We start from the raw sequence: 27,695 nt of genomic DNA, 5'->3' as shown, positions 1-27,695 counted from the left end.
AAAGAATTTTCTATAATCTTAAATATAGGCCACAGATGCAGAGTTCCGTGGATATCGGTGTGTCAGTGACTCATCTGTAACTCTTTGCCTGTTGTGAAATATACTTTTGCTCAAGGTGAGCTGTACGTCGCCTTAAAGAAAAGCGTCAGTGAAAAGAGTAAATGTACATGTAAACGTTTATAGTTGTACCTTCTGAACTGTTATTTACACAGTTCCTGAGATGCATTAATGTTAATGATAAATGCTGCCCCCCACTGTGCCACACTATCCATCTGTGACAAGAACACAAATTGGTTTGTTCCCTTGGGTGGCTGTGAGGGCCATGCCCCCCCCGGCCCCCCCCCCCGGCCCCCCCGCTCCCACAGATACATGTGCAGTGGGTCCGGTGGCTGCAGGGCTGCTCCCAGACCTGTGAGAAGAGCTGTCTCCTCCCAGAGCATCACGCTGCTCGATGAAACCTGCCAACTCCACTGTGTGCCTGCAGGTGCCCCTCCCCAGGTGACACGGCTTTTCGCTTCGAGGAATAGGCATTATTTGGTGAATGGCAGTCTAAAAGGGTAGGAAGAAATACAAACTTGCAAATAAATAAATTAAAATAAATAAATAAATAATGTTCACATCGTGTGCAAACGCATTTAAAATGTCAAAGGCTACTCTTAATGATGTAAGAATATAAAAAAATAGAAAATATCCTCATTAAGCCTTTAAAAGCTTTCACCACAACATCAAAAAACATATTACACGCATGGCAAAATTATTAGCGAACACGAAGCAGACGAAACCGCCGCCCTTTTTCTCAGCAGAATAGATTTAGCATTCGGAGACGCAGTGGGACGGGGTCACAGTATGTTTACCTCACTCACTGCAGCACTTTTCATTTGCTCTCAGCTTTAAATAGTTCTGTTGCACTTCTGATTTTACTGTAGTAATTTCAGATATTTTTTGCTGAGTATGAGAGACTAGGTTTGCTTTAAAAAAAATTTACAGTCTTAATTCATTGTCTTTTTAAATAGCATTACATAAGTGCAGTTGTTTGAAATGGATCTTCCATAAGAAATAAGCAAAGTTCTGTACCAATATCTATTAGGGTAGTCATGAGAAATGCAAAGGGTTTTAGATGCTCTGAGCATTTTCTTCTGGTTCTCTAAGAAAAGGCCTCTGCATTAAAGGACAAAGCATGGCTAAAATTTAAGAAGATTTTTTTAATGTTACTGAAAAAGTTCTTAGGTTTTGTGCCTTTCCTGTCTTTGTTCAAGTACTAGGAACAAAATAACACTTGGAAAAGTTCTTTGCTTTTATATAGTGCCATAATTATACTGATAGCCTTTAAAATAATAATTTGCCTATATTCCTATTATATTTACAATGTCCTTATTAATGAGACAATGCCATTTATTAACTATTTATTAACTAAAGCTCAATTTACAAATTAGATAGTTTTTTTAATTATGGGGAAATGAAAAAGCTGTTATTTCTTTCCGCAAGTTTCTTTAACTAAATTCATCACATTAACAGAAAGCTGTTTGGATTCTACAAAATTTACAGAAAGGTAAAGTAAATACTTCATATGAACTATTTATGGACCAGGGCTTCATACAATGGCAAAAAAAACATATTCATACCATGCATTATTAATGTTTTGAATATTTTGCACACATCTTAGAAAACATTACATAGCCGTTAATTAAAAAGTAAAAGTACCACATACAATTTGTTTCTTTGTTATATTACTGATATTATTTATAACTGCTGTTATCATCTGGAGTATAACTTATTTACCAGAATACTGTTACATAAGTCTGATATATTTCAAGAGATGTACAGTGTCTTAAAAACAAGAGTTTTTTTTTCTCCTTTGTCTGCGCAGGGGGAATGTATCCTAAATTCACAATTTTTCTACATCATGTCAGGAGTGCACTTAAAGAGCTTTTTTTAAGGGGTCAAGAAAAATATATTTTGATATACATATAACATATACAGTATAACCACACATTGTTTGGCAGTTTGCCAGATTCATAAGGAATATATAAAGCTGGGCTTTTTGGAGGACTTTTATTGTCACCGTTACATTTAATAATACTTTGCGAAAAAGAGTGTAAAAATGGTGAGTGTAGAGAAATTACCATAGGAATTGCAATTCTCTCAGTTGTTAAGTCTTATAAAACAAAAGCGCACTGCCGACTTATAAACTTAAACAAGTTACATGAGTAGTGTGGGAATGAACTTTTTGCTTCCCTCTGAGTCCTGCAGGTCTCTGCGAGCAGGTCTGTAAGACAGATGCAGGACTACTGTTGTGCAAAACCACCCGCCAGTGCTGATATGAAATGTTATAAATAATAATAAAGTCATTTATGGACACAGACCCCCCCCACTCTTGTAGGCCCAGAGTTCACCTGCTTGATGGGATTATTATTTAGCACAAAGGGATCCCAGTGTTCAAGTCTAACTTGTAAATGCCGCCATATGTGAATGATTCCACTGAGCCCTTTTGCTCACAATACCTGGCAAATTACTACGTCTGCTTGGAATTTTAATCTAAGATTATTCTGATATTCAAGTGCTGCAATGTAACTCAAATACACACACACACACACTTTCTGAACCGCTTGTCCCATACGGGGTCGCGGGGAACCGGAGCCTACCCGGCAACTCAGGGTGTAAGGCCGAAGGGGGAGGGGACACACCCAGGACGGGACGCCAGTCCGCCGCAAGGCACCCCAAGCAGGATTCGAACCCCAGACCCACTGGAGAGCAGGACCCGGTCCAACCCACTGCGCCACCGCACCCCCGTAACTCAAATAATGTGCGGTAAAATGATACCTGAGAAGAAGAGCGGCCGTAATTATTACAGTTCCTTCGCTGAACTTTGGTCTCTCGAGTCAGGATGCAGCGCCACCTATCGCACAATGGCGAATTTCAAGATGACGTTTAATGACACCACTCGTCCTGCTCTTCACATCTACAGTAAGTCACCTTTTCCGTGCATGATGATTTACCCCTTTATTTGCCCGACAACATTCTCCTTGATTTGGTTGATACTTCATAGAAATCTTTCCTAGATGAATTGTTGTAATCAGTCTCATCTTTTTCCATCAGGAACCCCAACTCTGTGACCAGGAGCACATGTCTGGCATCAAGTCAAACCAAGATTTAGCCATTAAAGCTGAAAACTAAACTCATGTCGCCGTGGATTAGTTTAAAACCTGTTGAAACTATCAAATACCCCAGTCTTAATCCTGTGCGAAGAGCTGAAACAGGTACAAAAATAATAACCCTGTAAAATCCATCTGAAAACTGTGATGTAATTGTTTTACGCAGAAAGTAACCATGTAAATAATAATTTACAATAAAAATAATGTAAATAATTCGTGAAGCAACGAACACTCCAGTCGCGCATGAAATGATGAGAAGAGATATCACATGAGAAGGAAAATAAGGAGCCACGTCCTGAAGATTGCGTTCTAGTGGAGGGAACTGTCCGAGTGCTGAAATCCGTAGCAGCAGCGCCCCCGTGAGGCCGGGAGGAGAGCAGCAGTGAATCGGGCTCCGCCAAGGACGCGTTCCGCTCTCGCCATCCAACCATTCCCGTCGCAGTGTCAGTTGTGTAATTACACAAATGATTCTGCCATTTTTAACCTTTACTTTTTGGCCATTTTGTTCAACATTTCATGGAAAGCCATTTTTTACTTCATTTTTTAAAAACTCCCACTTTTTTCTCTATTTCCAGTATGCAATTCATTCAAAACTGAAAGCTGTTCTTCTGTTTTAAAACATAAAATTCAAACCTCTGAATGCTATTTTATTATTTCACTTGCGCAGCTCCCGCTCGAAATCAGAAAAAATCGTTTTCGACTCGATAAAGTAGGCTGCACGGACGATTAAAACGGTGTCACATAATGGAGAGCTTCTCTGTCTTCAACCCCCCAACAACAGGCCTACAGACCGTAACGACAAATATGGCCCAAAAAATCCTGAGTGCATCTTCCTCGGCCTTATAATTTAATTTATACTCGTTGCCACTGCTCCTCTAAATATTATTGCGGTCAGGGGCTCTTTCTACATTAAAAATAGTGAAGCCAATTTCCCAGATAAATTTCTTCCCAGCATTTTCCATTAAAAAATTCAACAAATTCAAATAGGTCTATGTAAAGCAAAAAGCAAAAAAGCACATAACCTAAATATACAAATATGTGATTTGTAATGCGCGCGCGTGTGTGTGTGTGTAAATAGGTACTGTGTGTTTGTTCGGTTTAACCATTGAGAGACTGCAACGGTGTCAGCATAATACAGTATAAAAATGAGTAAATCATTATATGCAGCGCAACAGCAGATTTGTCTTTAACCATTTACACGGAGCGTCGTACAAATTCGCCTCGCATGTAAAAGCAATAAGGAAGGATAAAAGCGCGTTGCTTCTACATTATCCGTATCTGGACTCGCCGATCCCCGACGCTCCGACGCGCGTCGTCGCGACGCGCCGCAGCGCGCCCCCGTTCATAGGTTCTCTGCTGCCACCTCGTGGTGTCAAACGGCACAAACAGAATGAAATGTCCCGCTTCACATCCTTAAATCTCTGCCTAAAAGACTGCGTAACAAGTAGCGAAAATGTGCACGTTGGCTTAGTTCTTGCTGCAGCTCGAAAGGGACCTTTAAGTGATTATTTTCTCAATTCCCCCCAAGTGGCACCGGAGGGCGAAGGAAGGAGTCAGCATCCCTCCCCCCCAAAAAGAGGGGCTGTTTTTGGTCAGTACCAGTTGGGAGTGAGTTGCGCGGACCGGCCACCTGGTGACTGACTCCTCTCCCTCCTCTCTCTTTCTGCCGCCTCTCTTCCTCTCCTCCTGACTCTCGTCGTGCTGCTTCAAGCGGGCGCCAAGAGACACCGCCAGCAGCAGTAAACTTGGGAAGCGCGTGTCTCCATCGCTGGCGACGCCGCCCACTGGACTGGCACTGCACGTGTGTCCCGCCGACTCCACTGCATCCACACACCTGCGAATACCATGGTACCCGGGTCCGGGAGAAGTCAGTGTGCTGTGATGTGGTTGCGCGCAAAGTGAGTGAGCGTGTGTGTGTCCGACCCTGGCTGGAGGAGCCGTATTCAACACCAGAGGAGGTTCACGCGTGACTCACGCGCGCGCGGCAGCTGATAAATAGGCGAATCGAACGTGCTGTAAGGGAAAAAGGTGGCGATGGACGGACGTCGCGGCGCGTGCTGATGCGCGGGCTCTTCACTTCCTGCGGGCGGGATGTTGGGCGCGCGCTCGGCGTCCTGCGCTCCGGGGCTCTTCTTCGCGCGCTGCTCTCACGCGCTTTCGGAGGCTGAGCCCAGTGCCTAGAGAGGCTCGGTGCGCTCAACACGGACACGGTAAGAAGAAGCACTCTGTTCCTGCTTTGAAGTCTGACCTGCGAGAAACTGCTATTCTTGTTCTTGTATTAAATGTACAGTTATTTCCATTTATGTTTTTATCCCGTCTGAAGTGGAAGAAATCGTTTGTAAGTTGTTGGTATTTTAATTTTTTGTCTACCTACCTGGCTATAGCGTCGTGACTTGTACAGATCACCTTAGTTGGAAAATCTGTGTGTATTCGGACAATTAAATCCAAGTAAATGTACCCATTATTTGACATAAATTTATATTTTAATCGACTTCCCTGCTAAAATATAATACTAAAATATAGGAATAATATTTTTGTTATACTATGTTTTTTTCTTAAAACGCTGGATTTATACATCTGGATATGTAGGAAACATTTGCAGTTCAGTAAAATATACTTATTTTTACAGCAGATAAAGGCTTTAGCCTTTTTAACCAAAAGTGACTTTTCAGCAGGGTTTTAAAAATTAATTTCTATTTAGTTGACACCTTTGTGGCGACTTATCGTGTTAATTTCACCACGATTTACCCATTTATACAGCGGAGCACTCTTACTTTATCAATACAGGGTAGGATACCTTGATCGCGGGTACAGCAGGAGAGGGATTCGAACCGAGTATCTGCCGTTTTCCGTTTATCTACAGTCCTAAAAACTACAGTAGCACCTGACGCACACATTGCTTCGGTTTAGATACTATATAAAGTTGAAACTTGAAACTATGAGGATAGTGTGTGTGTGTGTGTGTGTGTGTGTGTGTGTGTGTGTGTGCTCCTCTCTCGGTGCCCCCACGCGGAGTGAGACAAACAGCCCACACACCTCGCCGCAATAAATCACAGCGGGCCAACGCGTGTGTCTGCTGACGCCTGGAAATAAATGGAGCCCATCAGGCACCCTGGTGAAAACAAACGAGCTCATGTCCGTACCGCGTTTTACTGCTTTGCAATCAGTGCCATCGTGTGTGGAATATCACCCAAGATGAATGTGCGCGCGCTCTCTGTTTATACGTATTTATTTAGTTTGATAGTTTCGTGAAGTAAGATGTGCAACAGTTGAGTTGTGCGCTTTTCTGACTCGGATTCAAAATCCCTTTTCGTCCTTGCAGCGAAGTGGAAAACACTGAGCTGAGATAAAACCAGAGGGTTTCCTGACACTGACAGCCTGTGACGAGGGAGGAGATACGAGTGAGGAGTGTGTGTCCAGGAGCGATGGCCGCGTCCGCTCCCTCTTCTTCGGCCGCGGAGCCGGAGCCCAACTCCGCTTATCTACGACCCCCCACCTCAGGTAAAGAAAAAGCCTTTCCAGCGCGAGGCCGTGTGAATTCATAACAAAAAACTCAAAATGCCCCTCATCCAGCCATCATCAAATCACGCACGGTGAGCGCATCTTCCACTTAATCATGGATAAATCCAAATTAAATTGTCAAATTTACTCATGTCTTCCAAAAAACAGAAATTTAGTAAAGCTTGTAGTACAGTGTTTTTTTTTTAACCGCGTCAACAACAAAATTGCTAATCCATTTATATGTATTTTCGACAGCATATTTAGGATAAATAATTTATCCCAAAACTCGGTGTATTATTATTATTATTATTATTATTATTATTATTATTACTGATGCCTTATCGGTTAATATACATTAGAATGAGAAGAACAACGGTAAATAACGAGCGTTTCCCTCAGTCGAGAGGAGCGCCTCTTTCCACGTGCAATTACATGTGAAGTGGCGCTAATTGTCGCGCTCCGAAAGGCTCCTAATGGCCCTCGGTTGCGCGCGCGCGCGCGCGCTCATTGTGCCTCGAGAGTGAAGGAGCGGCCGCTCGGCACACGGACGCGGCCGGCCGTCGAGCCTCAGTAATTCTCACTACCGGCTACTGCCGGAAAAATCACTTCCAGGGAATAAATTGCGCTCCTGACAGCGAAGCAATTAAACGTTGATAAATGCAGCCATTACTGACATACAAAATAGTGGAATTCGCTCGTGTTCATTATTTCCGCAGCTTTTATCGTCCTAAGCGCTCGCACCTGCGTGTGTAGAATTGCTATTTTTATACCGGCTTGCTTTATTTCTTATCTGTAAACTGCTACCCGCAAAATAAATGTTATACACGTTCCAAGAGCAGTTAATGCGGAAGCAGTCTTTAGCCTTTAAATCACTGCGTAACTACGGAACCCTTTGAAGCGGCCGAATTATCGTCCTTTCCTTTTTTCTCCGTTTACCTGCCGCGTGTGCATCTTTTGGTTCACGGCCTGCTCTCGTCTGTTATTCTTTCTTTGGACGCTTCTTTTCTCGAGTCTCGTCTCGTGTCTCGTGATTCGTGTTTCGTGATTCGTCGTGTCTCGCGCCCGCGTACCATGCCGCCGCGCGCTCCGGCGCACAGTGTCGCACGTGTACGATCCAAAAAAAAAAAAAAAACATATAGGCTTAATGCATGCCACATTATTTATGTTCGATAACGCTTTAATACTAGAATATCTTCGATTCAGTTTTGCGCACCTCACATATCAGCCAATGCTTTATAATGTCCGCTGGGAAATCCTAGAAATGTCAGTAACAAAATAATAGCATGATTACAAATATGCGTTTTTTTACATTTGTTAGCCGCATACTCGCAATTTAAAAAACAAATTTAAAAAAATCAAAAATTATTTCTTTCCGTGCTAACGGTGCCGCCTTATTCTTTCTTCTAAATCTAAACGTCCGTTTGTTTTTTCTAAGTATAAATAAGAATATAATAATATATTACGATATAATTATGCATGCTTTATCATTATGCGTCATATATAAATTTTTTTTTTCACACACGATGTATATACAGTACGTCTTTGCGTACAGAAGCAGCGCGATGCTTTTGGAAAGATTTAGTGCGTTTTCAAGCACAGCTCCTCCATCCGTCCTCCTCGGCGCTTCCCGATGAGCGCGTCGCGCAGCGAAAGCGGCGCTAACGGTCCCGCACTCGGCGTCAGGCGCGTCGCGGCCAGGAAGTGTGTCACGCACTCGTGTGTTTCCCTGATCAGCCCAACCTAGAGCTTCTCCGAAAGCAGGCGGAGGGCCATTCATGCAAGTCCCATCCGGTCCAATGCCATTTTTCACGCAATTAATTCTTCAGCCCCCCTCCCGACCCCATTTCATGGCCATTTATTCCAAGCCGCCACCAGATCTGTGCCACTGTTTATTGGACATTGGTGTCTCAGGTGGTCTTTACTGACTGACCCGAGGGATTCGAACCTTTCCAAATGTTCCAGAACGGTGTGGAAAAGCATACACGTCGGGCACCACCTCACCTACATCGACCAAGCTGTCACTTCACTGTCTGTGTCAGTTTGCGCTCTTGGATTTTCTCTGCATCGCTTTTAGACCTGAAAAGCCATATGGCCGCATGATGAAAACAAGCATACAAGTGTATATAATTAGTGTATTATTAGTGTGTAACGAGTTCATTCAATAGTTGTTCCGAACGTTTTGTTTTAGCCTATGACTCATGGTGCGGAGTTGCTCATGGATGTACAAGGAAACTGGGAATGAAGATCTGTGGTAAGTTTTGGAGCCTTCAGACCATTGTCACTCCACGGCCGTGTTCGTGACAGCGCATCACGGCTCGTGTGAGAAGAGCACATTGTTGTATTCGTGGTTCGACTCAAAATGCACCACGCAGGGAGATCATTTGTGTGTGTGTGTGTGTGTGTGTTTTTAAATTATCATTTTGAACTTCATCGTGCTGAGTGAGTTTACATCCCAGCTCAGCTCGTTGGGAACACGACGCCGACAGGGCTGTCACTTTCTATCCATCTTTTTTTTACAAAAGGTCACCGCGCGACCGGCGTCTCCTCGCGCCTTCAGCTTTTCTAAATAACATCTAATAAAGAAAAAAGGACATTCATGCGTGGATGGAAATGCTGAGCGGTTTTTATTTATATTTCCCCCCCCCCCCGAAAAGCTGCAATGAATTTGTACAATCTGAATACGTTACGGTAACGGGAGGGACAGGAATATACCCAGGGCAGATCCACGCGCGAGTGTCTGTGATATCATGTATGTAAATAGGCTGAACACTAGTTAAAGTCCTCTGCTCCGCCGAATCCCAAATTCTCTCGACGTGTACTGCTCTCCAACATATTTTTTTTTAAGAGAAACTTGTTTTTAAGTGTTAATTTAGCCTACAATTACCTACAGTAAATCATGGTCGCAATGAGAACAGAAGAGAGAACATTTCTGCAACCATAACAACGGGGAATGGATGATACACAACATTTTGGTGATGCACAACATGTGATGCATTTATCCTACGCGTATATTTTTAATCCTACGGTTAAATCAAGCATTTTATAATAAAAATGAATTCAATTTTTTATGCTAACCTGTTATAAAACAGTTTTGAATGTGTAAATTAATTAGTAAATATTAATCATTATTATCACTAAAAAGTAATTATTTTATCTAGGTATACATTAAGGTAGGAACAAGACGTTTGTAAAAAAAAAAATCCTTACGCGGTACGTATTTTAAATATAAATGTTAAAGAAATATCAATATTAAACTATTTCTGCGAATTGTTATGAAAATATTAATTTTGTACCTCGTCTATGTTTGGTTGCTTGCTTTGCATTATCTTAAAAAACAAACCCAGTCCCGCAGCCACTATCATACAGTGTATTATTCAATAACTGTGACGAAACAGCCGACGCACCTTTTTTTATATTCTACATAGACGCATAGGTACAAACATACACGAGTGTATACATATGCACACACACACACACACACACACACACACACTGTATATTGTACGTTGATACAATTATTAGGAACGCTTGTCCTGGAGAATTAAAGATGACGCCCCCTGCTGGTACAAAAAAGAAACGCCTTTGATCGTGTATCCCATAAGGACACTGCCAATTGTGACCGCTATGGAAGTCCTTTATGAATATTTCTAGTTAATGAATTTATTCAATTTGTTGAAACTGCGAAGCGGGTTATCCTGGTGATACGTGAACGTGAAATGCCAGCATAAATGGCCTTAGATAAAATAATTGTATGATTATATTATTATACGATCCTTTGGTGACTATAATAAATTGTCTTTGGGCTCTTATCGGTGGGGAGACGCTTCCTCGGGGTATTAAAACGATTAGTTGAACCCCCGTCCAGATCCTGCTTCTCTGAGATTGTGTGCAGAGAGCACGTGCGTCTCCTGATAGTGCGACTCATCTGATTTTACTGCGATATCTATAAACGGCCTCACACACATGCTAATTATTTAGTGGGAAAAAAGTAATTGTGTAACCCGAATCTCTTCCTGCACCCATTTCCTCGTTCCTTCTAATTTCACAGTTTTTCTTATTTTCATATAATCTTTTGTTTAGCATATAAATTCTGAAAATGAAAGGTAGCTTGAATTTGCCGTTACATTCAAATATATGTGTCTGTACGTTACCAGCTTTTATGTCCTGCACACTGAATGAAAAGGTGACCAAATATGAGATCCAGTTCCAGCTGAAAAAGGGGGGGAAATATGATAGTGGAAAATCATTGAAACATCTCTTGATTCCAGATGGAGCTGGGTCTTATTTTCAGTTATTGCTGACCACACACCATAGGTTATAGTTTTACCTGATTACAAGGCTAGAACTTTGAAACATATTTAACATTACGAAACATGATAAATACATGCATGATTTTGGTTCATTTTGATGGCTGCGCAGGTCCAAGTTCAAACTCTTCACCACAGTTTAATTAATGTCAAGCACGCAGAAGTTATATAATACAAAAGGTGCTGCAATATACCGAAATATTCTTAAATGCATTTAATACATTGAATATACCATATGTACAGGAATGTACAAAAATATAGAAATGCATTTTTCCTTTACACTGATTATAAAGGACTTAGTTTTGCTCCTGTTAAGAATTAAGTAAAGAGTGACCTTTGTAGGAAAAAAGAGCCAAATGATGAATGTTAAAATGGAATAATCCTCATAGTCAGTACATCACTGTTATGTAGGGACCCTCTGAAGAGCTCACACTCGAACCCCTGCTCATCGGAGTGGAATCTGTCAAAGGGACATCTCACAAATTCACCGTTACAACCAATCACAGGGTTACTATGTTCGCTTGACTGCCCTTCCATGGTGATGTGACATGGTCCAGTCTGCCTGAAGCCATCCGCCTCTCATAGACTTCTCCAATGCGAGAATAGGACCACCTTTGACCCCACCATTTGTTCAGACACTGAGCCACTCTAATTACTCTTTCAAAACCATAAGAGTGTTTGTACATGTAATCATCTCACACTTCCCCTGTGTCCCCGAACCTAACAATGTAGGGTTCCTTCAGAAGAACAACAGCCTGGATGAGAAGAGCAGGATTGGTGGTTCCTTCAAGGAACGTCAATCTTCCAAGAATGTTCTGTCCTGTGAAAACAGAGACCCGCGTTTCGGACACACGGAGACCGACTTCTCAAATCTTTTTGCCAGGGGTGAGTTAGCATTGTCCCTGATTTTTGTCTGATTTCTCCTTATGTCATTATACAGCACATGATGTATATAATTTAACTACAGAATTCACTGGGTCATTAGAAATAGCCAAGCATCTTAAGATATTATTTATTAGCGAAAGATCATAGTTTTGGAGCATATTGGTTAATGTGTTTGTTTCAAATAATAATTTTGAAAAGATACTCTTTTCCATTCTATATGATTGTAAACAAGAAACAGTTATATATTTCATAATGATTAATTAATTCAAGAATTTATCATATCATTATTCAGAGCATCCTCAGGACAGCCTCAAACTCTCAAATACATCACTTTATATTTATAATTGATTGTAGTCAAGGAAAAAAAAACAGTATACATGCTAATGTATACAGTATTAAATAAGTATTACAAGTAATTTGGCCAACATTGTTTTTGAAAGCCAGGTCTCCGTTTTCTTCAGACCATTTGGAAAATGTCCATCACATGGCAAAATGGACAGCAACTTTTAAAACAAATATTTCTTGCATATATTTTAAATTATTTCTGTTAGTTCAACTAAGTGAAAGCATTTTCAACAGGATCTTATTATGCACAGTGTTTACTGGCCAGAGGGAGAAGCTCATTGTCATTTTACACATAATAGTTATAAACTGCCTGTAAAGGTTAGGCTAATGTTTCCCTTTTTGTACATTTTGGTCCATGCTTTCTCTCTGTTAGTTCAGAATATATTGGAATTTCTTAAAAATCATAACAGTTAAAATCAGTAAAAAAACATTTACTACCTCACTCACAGTTTGGAGTTACTGTATACTGTATACAGTAAAACGGCACAATCAGCAAAAGTGAAAGTAGATATTAAACAAAATGTATTTAGTTGAAACACATACATGTTTAATGTTTCAAAAATTAAATTATTAACTTGTTAATCAAATATCTTAATATAGTTCCAAATTTCTAATTTTTCAGCAAAGCCATATCAGCTCATATAATGATTATTTTCCTTATTTGAACAATAGATCTATTACCAGCCAAAAATGGAGAGGAGCCCACCATGCAGTTCTTGCTGGAGGTTGTTGACATTCTTACAAACTATATTCGGAAGACCTTTGATAGATCCACAAAAGTCCTGGACTTTCACCACCCCCATCAGCTGCTTGAAGGCATTGAGGGGTTCAACCTGGAGCTCTCAGACCAGCCCGAGTCTTTGGAGCAGATTCTGGTCGACTGCAGGGACACACTCAAGTACGGAGTAAGGACAGGTACAAAAGACCCATCCATACAAGCTAAACACTTTGTAGTGTCCAGTGTGCCTTTAGTCACACTGGTCTAGTGTTCATCCAGTTTCTTGTAAATTTCAGTGTTTTTGGCACTGGATAAAAATATTTCCATGAACAGTGGAAGACGAAAGTTTCAATGTCCAAGAGACAGAAGATCCCATGTTACAAAAAACATCTCTGGAGTTCAGTCTTCTTCTAAAGGATATTCAAGTTTCCCATGGGCAGTTAGAACAAAAGCATCTCTACAAGTGTTCTGGCCCAAAAATTTCCATGAGTAAATGAGCGTAAAGTACAACAACAAAAAAAGCAAAACTTCTTTGGTCATTAATCTGAAAGGGTTAATTGTTTCTTGTTTCAGTGAACACAAATATAAATATTATATTTTGCTTCAAGAAATTAATGATGAAGTTAAGAGAAGGTCTTTCATACTTCTGAAAATTAAATGCAGTTCACTATATCTCTTGCTGTAACCATGACTGTTTACGTTATGAGTACTTTTTTTGTGTAATTTCAGTGGAGCTGTCCATGGTGCTGACATGAATCCTGTCTTAAAAATTGACGTGTTACTTTAACCTCTGATAATAATGACTGTTATTGCTTTGCATGCAGAATTTTCCTTGATTTTTACAGAACTTCAATCTGTAAAATCATTTCATGTGACTTCAGGTGCTTGAAACAGATGTTAAAGGTGGTAAAAGGGAACCTTTACATCTGGGAGAATAATTTAAAACTGCTGCCTCTCTCAAGGTCACCCCAGGTTCTTCAACCAGCTGTCATCTGGCCTGGACATAATCGGCTTGGCTGGAGAATGGCTCACCTCCACAGCAAACACCAACATGTGAGTCCCTCCTTCGCTTTCTGTCCCCGTGGTCTACTTTGGGAGCTGAAATGTTACAGGTTTCCAGCGTTTTCATTTTACGTATTTGTTTTTGTCACTTCAGCCAACATAGAATGCATAATCATTTTCAGCTTTATGGGATGTTTCACGGTCCACAAAACTTGAAAGACATTGTTTTGAATTTCAAGAGCCCGGAGCTTTAATTTATTTAGTTTTAATTTTAATTTGACACTTTTTCAGGGCATAAACTAAGATGGCCACTAAAAGCCCTTATATATTGAGTAATTTATTGGTGAAGTGGTTTGACCTAGTTGATTTTTTGCACTATAGAAATTCATAGAAAGTTGATGCCACGATGTGGATGCTGTGCATGTAGCATGTCAACATGTTAGTGGAACAAATGTATATTTGGAAGTGCTACGTTGAAGTTAAGGATCAGGTTATATTGAATGTATGCATTTATAGATATTGAACTGCTGTTGATGTAAAGGACACTATAACTGTGAATATCAAGACCCTGCAGACAAGATAAATTGCATATTGATCAGCATGTGTGGCTCCACTAGGCTTTGTTCTGTTTCATGCAACGTGTGCCATCCGTTGGAAAAATACAATGATAACAGAAGAAAAAGCTGAATCCTCAGAGACCTTTTGACGGGGAACAGCCATTTGAGGGAATTAGCTCTGCAACAATGAAGATGGTAATTCTGCCGGGCTTTTGCCTGGAGAGGACCAGCCAAGGGAGACAGAATGCTAATGTGGGCCGTGTAGGGCCAAGTTGTCCTAGAAACGAGTTAACGCTCCATTGGCCATGGCTCATAGCTCCCTGGTATTTGCAGGCCAGCAGCTGCATCTGAAGGGCTGAACCACTGGTCCCCTAAAGTGGTTGCAGCACCAGGTGGTCCATGCAGGAGGACGACACTGGTTGTGCAAGCATCGCCCTTGGTTCTTTTCACCTTAATGCATTGATTGAGTCCACTGTCACTACAGCAAGTTCTGAGGAATATTATAGTCCAGGACATGATATTTAACCTTCATGTGATTTTTAATGTATTATTTTATAACTAAAACTGACAAAGTTAAAGCCTGTGACAGTCACACATTGGATTATGCCCTTCATAAATCCATTTCTGATGTAACAAGGCCAGGCGTGATGCAACACTCTCCTAATTTAGATGCTTTTTGTTCCCATTTTCGGAGGACTCTTAATCTTGTCGCTGTTCTCAGAGGCGTACATCTCTCCGGCATGGAAGCCTCTTCAGCTACAGGCCAGAAGACCGACTTATGCTACATGGCAGCTCTATATGAACTATACAAGAGTGATGACTTTGAGCTTGCTCTTTGTAGGGGCTAATGAGAAAATTCTCAGCTGTAATTGTTCTTGACTCTTATTGACTGGCACCTAATGTGTAATAAAATTGTCCCCAGGGGTTATCATCACAATAATCTTGCTAGAATAGTTGCAGTGGGATTTTTGGCAGCACTGTTGAGTAGTCTTAATTATTTTTGCCCTCTTTGCTCCCTTATGCGTTCCTCGGGGTTACTCTGGACCTTCCCAGGGAGCCGGAACTGAACAATCCGCTGTGTCAGTGGCCTTGTTAGACACAAGGGACTCTGTGATGGAAATAGCTGTGCAGGAAATGAGAAAACAGATGCTGATTAGCAGGCTGAGAAAGGAGGAACCAAGGAATTGCATTGTGAGAACTGCAGCCATCAGTGGCTGGATATAGATAACACTTAATATGTATAATATTGTACTTTCCTCTTTATTGCCCTTTGCAACTGAACTGCTTAGAGCAGTTATTTTATTTTCAGCGTTGTGCTGAGTTCTAAATGAAACATGTGTATCCTATAACTGCAGCATTATTTTTATAGCTTAATAACTCTCAATTGTTACACCTTGCCATGTCTGCTGTTGGGATATGATACTGGCCCAACAAACACGGTATCATATCCCGGTCCCCAGCTGTCCTTTGAGAGCTGATGTCCACCCCATTAGTTATGCCCATCCTGCTGGCTTTGCCTAACGTGTGACTATGGCTTTTTCTCTATAAATAAACTTAAGGCTGAATGAGGTCTTATCTCCCCAAACCACAAGCCTATGCTCACTCTTGCGAAAAGAATTTTTTCCTTTATTTATTGAATTTTGATCAATACAAATGAAGGCATTGAATTAAAATGCAAACTCGTTGAATTATTTGAATAGGACAGGACTCTCGTTCGTTTAAATCCAAATTATAATCAGCCATGATGCCTGCCTATGGCAATGAGAGTTACAGTGTTTTCTGGAATATTACCACATTTATGACTGTAGAAAAAGTTGAACACTAATTAAGGTTTAATCAACACTTGAGAAAGGCAATTGATTTAGCCTCACTAATTGCATTTTCACAATGACTGCCATGGTGAAGACATGGTATTTTCTGTGGGGGGGGTGACCCATTTTACCCACTTATTATCCGAAAGTGAAAGCAAAAGGTTAAGGAAAGTTATAACAACATATAAAAATAGGTAGCTGCTTAGGGAATCCTAAAGCATGGAATAAGTGTAGCCTTCCTTAATGGTGTTTTAAATCTTGTCGTCTTTTTTTAGTATAATTTAGAACCCTGGGATGTGTTTGACGGACTTTGTTACTCCTGTCTTTGCTTGAAGACTATTCCTGTCTACGGAGTCTGTTTTGTTTGAATGATCACAGTAAACAGCCTTCAAGTCGACATGCAGTCTTGTCTGTATGAAAACACAGTACATTAGTCAACCTTTTCGTTTCATGGATTCCACTCAACTGAAGAGTATTTTAGGCTAAGAGGTTTATAAACGTGCAATGATTCATTTTCATTCCTTGCATCTGCTTTCTTTTAAAGGTTCACCTATGAGATTGCACCGGTTTTTGTGCTTATGGAACAGCTGACCCTGAAGAAAATGAGAGAGATAGTTGGGTGGCCAGGGGGAGAAGGAGATGGGATATTTTCACCAGGTGAGCACTCTCATAAATTTGTATTTCCCTAAAAAATTCCGGAGATCTGGGGCTCTGTTCTTGGGTTCTGCATTAAACAGTTCTCTAATTACATCCATAACATGGATAATGATGTCAACAGGTTTTATTAAAAAGATATGCTTGATAAGCTTCTGCTGCATTTATTTACACTGACCATCAAACGGATGCTTTTTCGCTTAAGCTCTCAGTGAAATTCCTCTTCCAAAGCACCCAGGAAGCAGCTTGGTTTTGTGTACTGTCAAGAAAGTATTTTTTTGCTTCTAAAAACACTGCACTGGCAGTTGGGTGAATTCTCAGTGCTTTCCTACTTTGTCTCTGTAGGTGGAGCAATATCCAACATGTACAGTGTGATGGTGGCGCGGTACAAGTATTACCCTGAGGTCAAGACCAAAGGCATGTCTGCCGCCCCCAGGCTGATTCTCTTCACATCAGAGCATGTACGTCCCCATTCCTGCCCTTGTGAAAGGCCTGTGGAGCCACAGTAGCGGCTCATTGTCTGGTCAGAGTCCTGTTAGCACTGCTGCTCCCAGTGTACAACCAACACATTTAGTTGAGCTGCGGTAGGTTCCACTAAGAATGCCAATAATGGTCACCGGATCCGTTTGAAAAATGTCTTTTCGATACCAACGGCATCGATTAACGGTGAGCTTGGGGCTGCTTTTCTTCAACCCAGAGCCACTACTCGATAAAGAAAGCCGGCGCTGCTCTGGGCTTTGGAGTAGAAAATGTGATTCTACTGAAGTGTGATGAGAGGTACGTGTGCACCGTCAGGGCCCTTGCCCCATGTTCTCTGTGACCCACAAGACACTAAGATGAGTCCTCTGACATGCGAGTCTTCTTCTTGTTTCAGAGGAAGAGTAATTCCTGCAGACTTAGAGGCCAAGATCATAGATGCCAAACAGAAGGTATACTTCCAAAGCATTGCCTGAGCTCTGTTCAATGAGCTAGACGTGTGCAGTGATGCTCGGAGTTGTTTGACCGGGCGGTAACTTATCTGTTATACGTGTATGTTGGTACGAAAGCGCTGTTCGCCTCACCAGAATTCAAAACAGTGCGGTCGTTGGAATAGTGTGATGAGACACGGCGCCTCGTTGCAGGGCTACGTCCCCCTGTTTGTGAACGCCACAGCCGGCTCCACTGTGTACGGTGCCTTCGACCCCATCAACGAGATCGCCGACCTCTGCGAGAAGTACAACATGTGGCTGCATGTGGATGTAAGTGTCCTCTGTTTCTTTATACATGCACAGCACGGTACCTCAGTGGGTAGTGCTGAGGCCTCGCAGCACCTGGGCTGTGCATTTGGACATGAATTTTAATCAAGGTCAGTCTGTGTGGAGTTTGGATGTACTCCCCGGGTTCACCGGAGCTTCTTGTGGGTGCTCTAGTTTCCTCCCACAGTCAAAAAATGTGCTTCGGGTGAATTGGGAAATCGAAAATTGCCCGTAGTGTGTGTTTGTGAGTGTGTGTTACATTACCGTGCTGTATATGTGGGGCAAAGATGGTAGGGAGTTCGGTGTAGTGTATCTAACAGTGTATGTCACCTTGGTCAAGAGTGTCAGGTAAATACTACTTAGCAGTCTGAGTACATTGCTGTGGAGAAAAGCATCTGCTAAATGGATAAATGTAAATGTGAAATTGTAAAGATGTGGATTCACGCGTGGTTTGCACACAGGCTCGTGTGTCTTCAGCTCATCACAACTCTACACCGTGGTTCTGTTTGACCAGGGCGCCTGGGGCGGAGGCCTGCTGATGTCCAGGAAACACCGGCACAAGCTGAGTGGCATAGAGAGGTACCGAGAGCTCCCGATGCTGTCCTGCCATGTGCTGGCGTCCATGGCTTTGGACCATTGCCACCGAGACAATTGTTACTCTCACTGTTGCACAGGGCCAATTCGGTCACCTGGAACCCACACAAGATGATGGGTGTTCCACTGCAGTGCTCCGCAATCCTGGTCAGGGAGAAGGTGAGCATATGACCCTCAGTGGGCATGCATTTCACAGATGTAAAACGCACCTGTCCCACGTAAGTAGTGCACATGTAAAACACAGACATTCACCTAACGCACATACAAAACACACAGGTGGGTAACTCACAGACAGACACAGGCACACCCAGAAATATTATGAAAAATGTATAGGCACAAATATAAATATAACCTGTACCGAACAAACACATCATACATATATGAAACAGGTAACATACGAAAATATACAGACAAATACGTAATATACCGTGGAAGAAAAGCAAGAACATGTACAAGTAATACAGTAATACGGTAAATTATTTTATCGGGATTCAGCCAAAGCGCTACACAGACTACTGCCGGCAATAGGAGGTCACAAAGCACTTTGATGTACCCCCCCCCCAACCTCCAGAGAGGCCCATGTCCACTAAATGAACTCACTGGGTTTCTGCAGACATAAAAGACAGAGGGTCTCTAAGCTTCATTTTGTGTCTTTTCCCTCTGTCTCAGCTTCCTTAAACTGTGTGTGTAATTTTGATTCTACTTCTTTCAGTCCTCAGACCCTGTTTTTGCTCTTGTTCTCTCCTGACACTTTGATTGACCGTTGCAGGGGCTGCTGCAGGGGTGCAACCAGATGTGTGCAGGCTACCTCTTCCAACCAGACAAGCAATACGACGTCACCTATGACACCGGGGACAAGGCCATCCAGTGTGGCCGCCATGTCGACATCTTCAAGTTTTGGCTCATGTGGAAGGCAAAGGTGAGATGTCCTATACTGCTTACAGTGTAGTAATTTTCACAGAACCTGTGAGATGTGGGAAGAAAGTTAAGGAAAGGCCAAGTCTGTTGAGTTCTTTTTAGTCGCCTCTTCAAGAGTCCATTACAGACTTCTTAGATCTCGTAATGGTTTTGTGATCTGGCATCTGTCTTTCCATCCAGGGGACGTCAGGGTTTGAACAACATATCAACAAGTGCTTGGAGCTCTCCGAATACCTCTATACCAAAATAAAGAACCGCGAAGGGTACGAGATGGTGTTCCAGGGAGAGGTGAGCCTTCCTTCCCCTCTCCGTTCCGCTCTGCTCCCAAAGATAACAGACATGACCAATGGATTATCTTCATAAGGTGTCAGAGCAGAAAGATATGTAATGAATATAAAGCAGATTCCATTAACTCTGGCACCGAGCACACCGTTTCATTAATAATCCAGTGCTGGGAAGCTTAATGCGATGGACCGAGTTTCCGGGTTCCTTGGCTCTGAGGGGCGGAGTGGAGGTGTATCTCTCTGCCGGGGGTGGTACTCTAGACAGGTGGATTTATGGCCTTTAGGTCTCCATATCGCTGTCCTGTCACCCTCTTCTTAGACCCCTTAGTGAGCGCACACACACACACACACACAGCTATGCTAATAATTTTGAAGGTTCAAGTGAGAGCGGGGCCCCGTTGTTTGACCCTTTGTCAAAGTGCTTAAAATAACTCGGTCCTGTAAAAAAATTCATCTTAAGAAATGGGTAAAATTTTGAGTTGCACATAACTAACACAAAGTGTTAAACAACATTCCAAAAGCCTACATTATAACCCTGTCACAAATATTCCAGCATACTCCATGGATCTATCACAAATAGTGCCACGTGTATGTTTGGTGATACTGGTTAACATGTGGAGTCTGATGGAGGATGTTACTCAGTGTCACTGTGCTCTCCTCGCAGCCCCAACACACCAACGTCTGTTTCTGGTACCTTCCCCCCAGCTTGAGGGGTATGCCGGACTGCCCCGAACGCCGTGAGAGGCTGCACAAGGTGGGTCGTTCTGCACATGCCGTCCCATCCCCACGCGACACAATCGCAACCTATTTGCTTAGGCAGCCGGCACCCTTGAGTGTCTAACCTGAAGGTCTTCATCTTTTTGCGACGACACAGGTGGCACCCAAAATCAAAGCCATGATGATGGAGTCCGGAACCACCATGGTTGGCTACCAGCCTCAGGGAGACAAAGTCAATTTCTTCCGGATGGTCGTATCCAACCCTGCTGCCACAAAGTCGGACATCGACTTCCTCATCGAGGAAATCGAGCGGCTAGGGCAGGACTTGTAGGGACGCCGTGACGATGGCCACAGCCGTTCCCTTTTTGTTACCAGGTTTTACGTGACCAGCCCCAAGGGGACTTGATGCCAGGTCTCTGGCTCCTGATGTAGTCCAAGCGAACCCGTAGGACTTTTAACCTTTGACCTGTAGGTTTTTTTAGGCACTGTTGACTTTCACAGATTCTGGCAAGTGTTCAGTTTAATGTGTTTTAGTCTGCTCTGTCTTCTAGCAGTGATTGTTCTGCCACGTGTCCATTGTGTGGAAGGACCCGCTGAAGCCGGCGGCAGCGTCTGCGTAGCTGTAGGCTCCCTGAGCGACCCTAAGTAACCCCTTCAACATCCGTGACATGTGTAAGTACAGTTCAGAGACCCTGATGTGGTGTAGAAATATATAACGCTGTACGTGTTACGATATCTTAACTATGGGTGCTTGCTGTTGTACTTGTAATTACGAAGCCAGACCAACCATCTTATAATCTACCTGTTCTTCCCATGTGGTGTAATACAGTGTGGAAGCTGTGCGATCCATTCATTGTAACACATATTACATTTTATTTCCGTGTTATGCCGTCTGATTCAGTTTTGTGCACATTGTATATTACTCTAACATTGCCTTCGTGGAAGTCATTTAAACATTATAGTTTTAATAAAAGAGACACTGAAATAATTGTAAATCTATGACATATAAGTATATAACGACATATATGTTTATATTAAGGAATTACTTGTGTTAAAAAGTTGTGTTGTATTTTCTTCCATTTGTAATGTACCCTCATTTATATTCCAAGATACTCTATTACCTGAAGAGGTTTTAAGTCATATTAAAGTATTTACGTGTTTTTGTGAGCCAAAGAAAGACAGAATTAGTGGTATGTATGTACATATGCTGCCCTTAGAATAACAAATATGCATACTGAATATTCCAATAATTCTGGCACAATATTTGTAGAAAATGTATTTTACCACCTTGTACCTTAGTGAGATTTTCTATGTTGTGTACCTGTAATATGTGGCTGTATATCACACTGGCTGAATGTTCTAGACTCATCCGTCAGACTAGCTGGCACTTTAAATAGATCTTTGAGCTTTGGCAGTTGCAGTACGGCCGGTTATTTCTTTTGATAGAAGCACAACGCTATACCAAGATGGGAAATCTTTTCCCAGGGAGATAGTAGGACTGTGTGAACTGTTTAAAATACATTTGTATCAAAATATATGTTTTCCTATCGAATGGTTTTAATATAAAGGGGCCGATTTCACCAAGGTGTCAGACTTGTCAGGCTAAAATATTGCACATTGAATATAGCACTTTATTTCGCCGTGTGTACATTCTGCTTTTTTGTTTTCTGATTTGAAATTAATCATTTTGTATGTTCTCCAGACTGAAGAATTCATCGGTGTGATGTAACCTTGTGTTGTCTGAATGCTATCCTAAATGTGAGATGTTGCCCACTCAAGCTCTGGCACTTTACAAATCATTCCATGTGCAAATTTTTATCATATTTACACTACCAATAAAGTATCTATTTAAAAATCTGCACAAAATTACTTATTGTGGCAATTTTAGCATCATCTTGTATGAATGTGCTTTGTGAGGTTCTGCAGCTGTTGTCAACATATTTGGGCCAACGCGTTCCTGTGTGTTTTGCAAAGCTGGTGTTAATAGTGTGAAATGCCCTCGCGGCCTTGACACCGAAACACCGGGGTATATGAAACGGAACGTGGCGTTTGCCAGAACGGGTTTTCATGCAAAACTACTTCTCCAACTGTGCACCTTTCAAGCTATAAATGTCAGGGTTAGTAATGTTGGTGCATCTGAACCGCATTACATTTAAATTTGCGTTTATTCTTTTCACAGACTCTTTAAACTCTAAAGCGACGTGCAAAAGTGCACTCAATTGCAGACGAAAGGGCTTCAGACAGAGACAAATGATTATTAATGCACCGCTTGATTGTGTGAGACAGCCGTTCTGCTGGTACACATATCTTAGGTAGAACTGATCATTTCAGTATTGGTCAAGTCCTGGTCCCAGGCTTGTATTCTAGCAAGAAGGACACCTTAAGGGGCCTCACTACCGCTTTCCATGCAGTGTTAGTTTTCAAAGATGTGCTTCGGCTTGTCTATTGCGAACACAACAGAGCGTGAGTTAGACGTTTGTGCTGCACTGGCTTTCACTGCTGTTTTTGTGAAAAAACCTATAAGTCAAAATCGAAACCTCAGCATCTCACTTCACCGTGTTCCCAAAGAGCTGTCTGAGTCTCGAGGGACCACCGAAAAAATATCTGTGGAAACTAGAATTAAAAAGTGGTTGACTGCATGGCCATTTGAGAGGTGGGACAGCTGGTAGTGTAGTGGTTAGCAGTGCTCCCTTTAGATGCAAAGGTCATAGGTTCAATTCCCCCCTCTGGCTGTAATACTCTTGGGCAAGGTACTTACTCCTGTAAAAATGACCTTGCTGTATACAGTGGGATAGGAAATGGAACAAAGGTTTAAGTGCTACTAGATTTCCTCGTTACTAAACAACAAACTACCACTGTTGGGCTAATCCTAAACTTTACTGTCTCAAGTAGTTCAATCAAGAGAGCTATTAGTTTTTTTTTTGCATTGACTTAATGATGATAATATTGTCTAAGCTAAATTGGGCTTATGCATAATTACTGAGCTAATGAGGAAGCAGGTGTTCCAGGCCTACGGAAATAATTGGAAGTTAATGAAAATTGATAAAGCAGCTTGCACTGCTGAGCCACAACCAGGTTATTTGGTTGCCTTTACCTCGGTCGCTCACAGACTCAGAAAGTCTTGAGAAAAACAGCTCGCCCTAAATAATTCTGCCTCAGAAGGTTGAGAGTTTGTCATCAGAATCTCAACATACAGTCCACTGTTACCAAATATTATAATATTACTCATATTATATTTGACAGATTCAGGGCTTCATCTTCAGGTAATTAAAACCAAATTGTATTTTAAAAAAAGCTGCAACTATTAAAACTGCAGCTTTTTAATTCCTGGACCTTAATGCGCGGTGTTCTAAGACTTAAAACAGTAAAACTATAAATACTAGCATATTTTTGTCTAATCCGTTCAACAACAATATAAAGGGCTGTTAAAAACAGCCTCTGTTGCGGCGCATAAAATCCAAGACAAATAGTGCTTTGCATTGCTCCATCACTTTGGTCAATGATCAGATATCCCATGGGTTTCAGCGACAAGCACTGTTAACCATGGCAGCGCAGTATAAACCACCTAGACGCCCTCATCCCACCCCCACCCCCACCCCCACCAGCACTGAAGACAGACTGTGAAACGTCTGCATTGTTGATGTTGCCACCCCCCAGGTCCTCTACAGTCTATTTATTCCCGCCGCCACTCCAGGAGTTCTGTCCACGGGGCTTTTGTGATTGTCTCTGGAAGGTTTCAGTATTTCAGTGTATCGTTCATGCTTTATGTACTCCGCTTTAACGTTGTTATATTGTTATCATTATCGCCAAAAATAGAGCTCTTTTTTAAGAAGTGCTTAGAGATCACTCGTTTCATGAGTTATATGGTTGTTTCTTCATGAATAGGTTCACTTTGCTGAGAAACAACAAATAAGATTTAAACTACTGAAATTAAAAATATATACTAAGGACACGAAGCACATTTTAACACAGCGACGCAGAATATGCGTATACCACATATTTACATACAGTATTTGTACATAGTAAATATTTGCCAATGACACATTACTGTATACCACTTATTTGCCATTTGACGTGCTTTCATTTGTGTTTCGATTTTTCATTTGCATGGGATGTGTTGTGTTTTATGTTGAGTTTCCTCTGCTATGTGCTTCGTGATAGACTCAGTGTTTACTATAAGCATTATTAGCAGAGTGATCGCAGAGCACAACCGAGGGTAACGCATCAATCATCGTCTACTGAAAATGAGTCTGAATTGTGAGAAGTGCACAGGCAGCTAGAACATCAGCTATGGACATACAGTATCTGAAGTGTTTGAAGCGTTTAAATCAAATGAAGGCAAAGAACTTTTTCTACTACTGACAGCAAATGTTTCCATCCAAAATTGTTTACACTTTTCCATATTACTGATCTACGCGGCTGGAGATTTAAGGAGAATTCAGGTTAAATACCTTGCCAAGCTTTTTCTTGGAATCTACCACCTTTGCCAATCGTTTATCATCGATTGTCACGAATGAACAGGAAAAGCAATCACAACTGTTAATTATTATTTAAATGCATGCTCTTTGACTTCCAGAACAACAGTAGCTGTCCGGTTCTCTTTCAGCGGGCCCCTTTTTTCGTTGCCTGCGTAGTTTTAACTCGGTGCACGAGGCCTCGTCTGTCTGGAAAAAACAATTTAGAAGGAAAAAGATAAAATTCAGTTCATCATTGACTGACTCATCTTTCAAGCTATAGTGGCTGAATTCCTAATAGGTCTCTTGTTAAGGCTGAAAGGATGCTACTTGTTCCCCTCATGGATGACTTCTATCTCCTAAAGCAATCAACATTTGCCAAGTCCAATTATGCTGCGAAGAGGACCGGAGCCCGAGCACCCGAACGCGCTCACGTACACAGGGAAAGAGGCAGACGGAGCGGCTGGACGTGAGCACGGCGCAGTCCCAGACACATCTACCGAACAAATCGTGGCTGCGAGAGCTGGACAGACACGGCTCCTGGGGCTAATGGACCGAGGGCAGTGCTGTTCCCAAAGTCAGGGCTAAAGAGACGTGCTGCAAGGAGCTGTTTTTACAAATGTGTAACGTGTGCATCTGACATGTCAATACTTTGCCGTCTTAGGCTTCCTGTACTGAGGCATCACTGTCTGCATACAAGGTACAGTACAAAGTGCAAGCTTGTATTTTATTGCTCTTATGGCTGGCAAAGGTGCAATTAAGACAAAAATGAATATTTTATCATTAAAAGCTTTTCACTTGTCTCAAGCCGCAATTACATTTAAATTTGCACATTTGCACATTTTGCAGCTGAAAGTGAGAACTGTGAAGAAAATTTATGTTTTTCACTGTTCGGCCAGCAGTGTTTTCCCCCTTCTCTACCCCGAAGCACCCATTATCTGGCATCCAGAGAAATGCAGCTGCCCCGGCCTGGCCGTTGCCCCAGGGGCAATGAACTGTCACAAGGGGACGTGTCATTAAAACGCAAATCTGCAGAAGAATCAAGGTGATTTCCTCCTCGTGATGGCAGTCGCCATTAATGATGCCAAAATCTATCTGGCGCGCAAGTCTGAGCCCGACAGGCACAACGTAATGGAGCGGGAGCAGCATGGCTGAGGTGCCTTCCTCCCGCCTCCTCCCGCCTCTGAGCCAGCAGCGCTGCCAGATGTGCTTCGGTGCACTTCTCCTGTCGTTCTCACTCTCACCCCACACAGGCCACAGCTCCTGCTCCTGAGCACGGCTACTGATCACCCAAAAACAAGCAAGTAGCGCAGAATACAGCCCATGTCCCTTCTCCTTTGCAAATGCGTGGTACACGTGGTAAAAAGGAACGCAGCGCAATATCAGGACTGCTTTTTTACTAACCTTAAAAGTGCTTGTCACATCCCAAATATCTCTTCTATTTTTCTACTTTTACCATGTTGCAGTGGTTATAACACCATTTAAGTAATGGTAAAGTATGGTACAGTGTTTGACTGGGCAGAAATTGCAAAGCCATTGATATTTATCTCTTGATTAACCATAATCACAGCAAACTAATTTCAGTTTCCACAAAAGGAAGACGAAAAGCAAAGCAGAGCTCTATAAATGCCCACGGACACAGAGCAATTTTCCTCCTGTGTTCTTGAAAGCATTGCCTGGAAAACGCGGCCATTTCCCATGTTCTATTAGAATGGATCAAAGGATAATAATCATTTGTATTTTGACTTTGAGAAGCTATTGGACTGAAGAGGTGCAGTATCTGTGAAAAGCTGAGTCATTCGGCTACAGAGATATTATTCCATTTAGACAAATTGGTGTGCCTAAAATGAGGGAGAAAATAAACTAGTACTTAATATAAAGAGTACATATTGTCTGTCTAAATCAGACTTGAAGCATCTCTAACAAACCTGTGTTCCTAAATACTTCCTTGCAACGTTCTTCATTTATTTTATCATCATAGTACACACACACACTTTCTGAACCGCTTGTCCCACGTGGGGTCGCGGGGAACCGGAGCCTATCCGGCAACTCAGGGTGTAAGGCCGAAAGGGGAGGGGACACACCCAGGACGGGACGCCAGTCCGTCGCAAGGCACCCCAAGCGAGACTCGAACCCCAGACCCACCAGAGAGGAGGACCCGGTCCAACCCACTGCACCACTGCGCCCCCAACCATCATAGTCTTATATCTTATTTAATATTTCAGATAGAAAAATCCTGCTTAACACTGACACAGAAAAAAGCACATTGTTCATACTTTTGTAATATTAAGTCGAAAGGTTCAGTTGAATTAAAGGGGCAACAGGTAGTGCAATGGTTACACCCAATGCTTTGCACCCTAAAGGCTCGGGTACAAATCCCATCTCTTGATGAGGTACTTCTGAGGCAGGTTCTCACCCTGAAGTGCTTCAGTAAATTTATTAGAAAAAAGATGGGAGAGCAATCTTAAACTTTGTGAAGTACTAAACGACTTAATTTGCATGAAACACAAATGCGGTTCAGCCAAGTGACTTCATCAGCAGACATGTACGTTACGTAAAGC

General features: G+C 42.1%; 1 protein-coding gene across 8 annotated transcripts; it reads left to right on the top strand.

Moving 5' to 3' along the window:
* Window positions 1–4,570: 4,570 nt before the first annotated feature.
* On the top strand, window positions 4,571–25,875 carry LOC108920376 (glutamate decarboxylase 1). 8 transcript variants are annotated; one of them, XR_001964992.2, is made up of 18 exons: window positions 5,007–5,362; window positions 6,475–6,653; window positions 8,842–8,904; window positions 11,693–11,845; window positions 12,863–13,105; window positions 13,871–13,961; window positions 16,823–16,935; window positions 17,278–17,393; window positions 17,630–17,709; window positions 17,807–17,861; window positions 18,054–18,170; window positions 18,682–18,746; window positions 18,842–18,920; window positions 19,531–19,680; window positions 19,860–19,967; window positions 20,628–20,717; window positions 20,838–21,352; window positions 25,500–25,875. XR_001964992.2 is itself a non-coding variant. In XM_018729103.1 (17 exons), the coding sequence occupies exons 2-17, from the start codon at window positions 6,578–6,580 to the stop codon at window positions 21,009–21,011; spliced, it is 1,773 nt and encodes a 590-aa protein (XP_018584619.1). In that variant the 5' UTR covers window positions 4,571–4,953; window positions 6,475–6,577; the 3' UTR covers window positions 21,012–22,527. The 8 variants fall into 8 exon arrangements, 7 of the variants coding, with proteins under 7 accessions (XP_018584619.1, XP_018584617.1, XP_018584615.1 ...); XM_018729103.1 differs by lacking the exons at window positions 5,007–5,362; window positions 25,500–25,875 and adding an exon at window positions 4,571–4,953 and having other exon boundaries at window positions 20,838–22,527; XM_018729101.1 differs by lacking the exons at window positions 5,007–5,362; window positions 25,500–25,875 and adding an exon at window positions 4,571–5,000 and having other exon boundaries at window positions 20,838–22,527.
* Window positions 25,876–27,695: the final 1,820 nt, after the last annotated feature.

Source organism: Scleropages formosus, chromosome 21 (assembly GCF_900964775.1).
Source record: "Scleropages formosus chromosome 21, fSclFor1.1, whole genome shotgun sequence".
Lineage (NCBI taxonomy): Eukaryota > Metazoa > Chordata > Actinopteri > Osteoglossiformes > Osteoglossidae > Scleropages > Scleropages formosus.
The sequence above is the reverse complement of the archived record's forward strand: the minus strand, read 5'-3'. Positions and strand labels throughout refer to the sequence as shown.

Bases quoted from the DNA above. Each gene is read 5' to 3' on its own strand.
- LOC108920376 (XM_018729103.1), top strand. From the start codon at position 6,578: ATGGCCGCGTCCGCTCCCTCTTCTTCGGCCGCGGAGCCGGAGCCCAAC. The intron at 13,106-13,870 runs GTACAAAAGACC...GCCTCTCTCAAG, and splicing joins CAAGTACGGAGTAAGGACAG to GTCACCCCAGGTTCTTCAAC. The intron at 13,962-16,822 runs GTGAGTCCCTCC...TTTCTTTTAAAG, and splicing joins TCCACAGCAAACACCAACAT to GTTCACCTATGAGATTGCAC.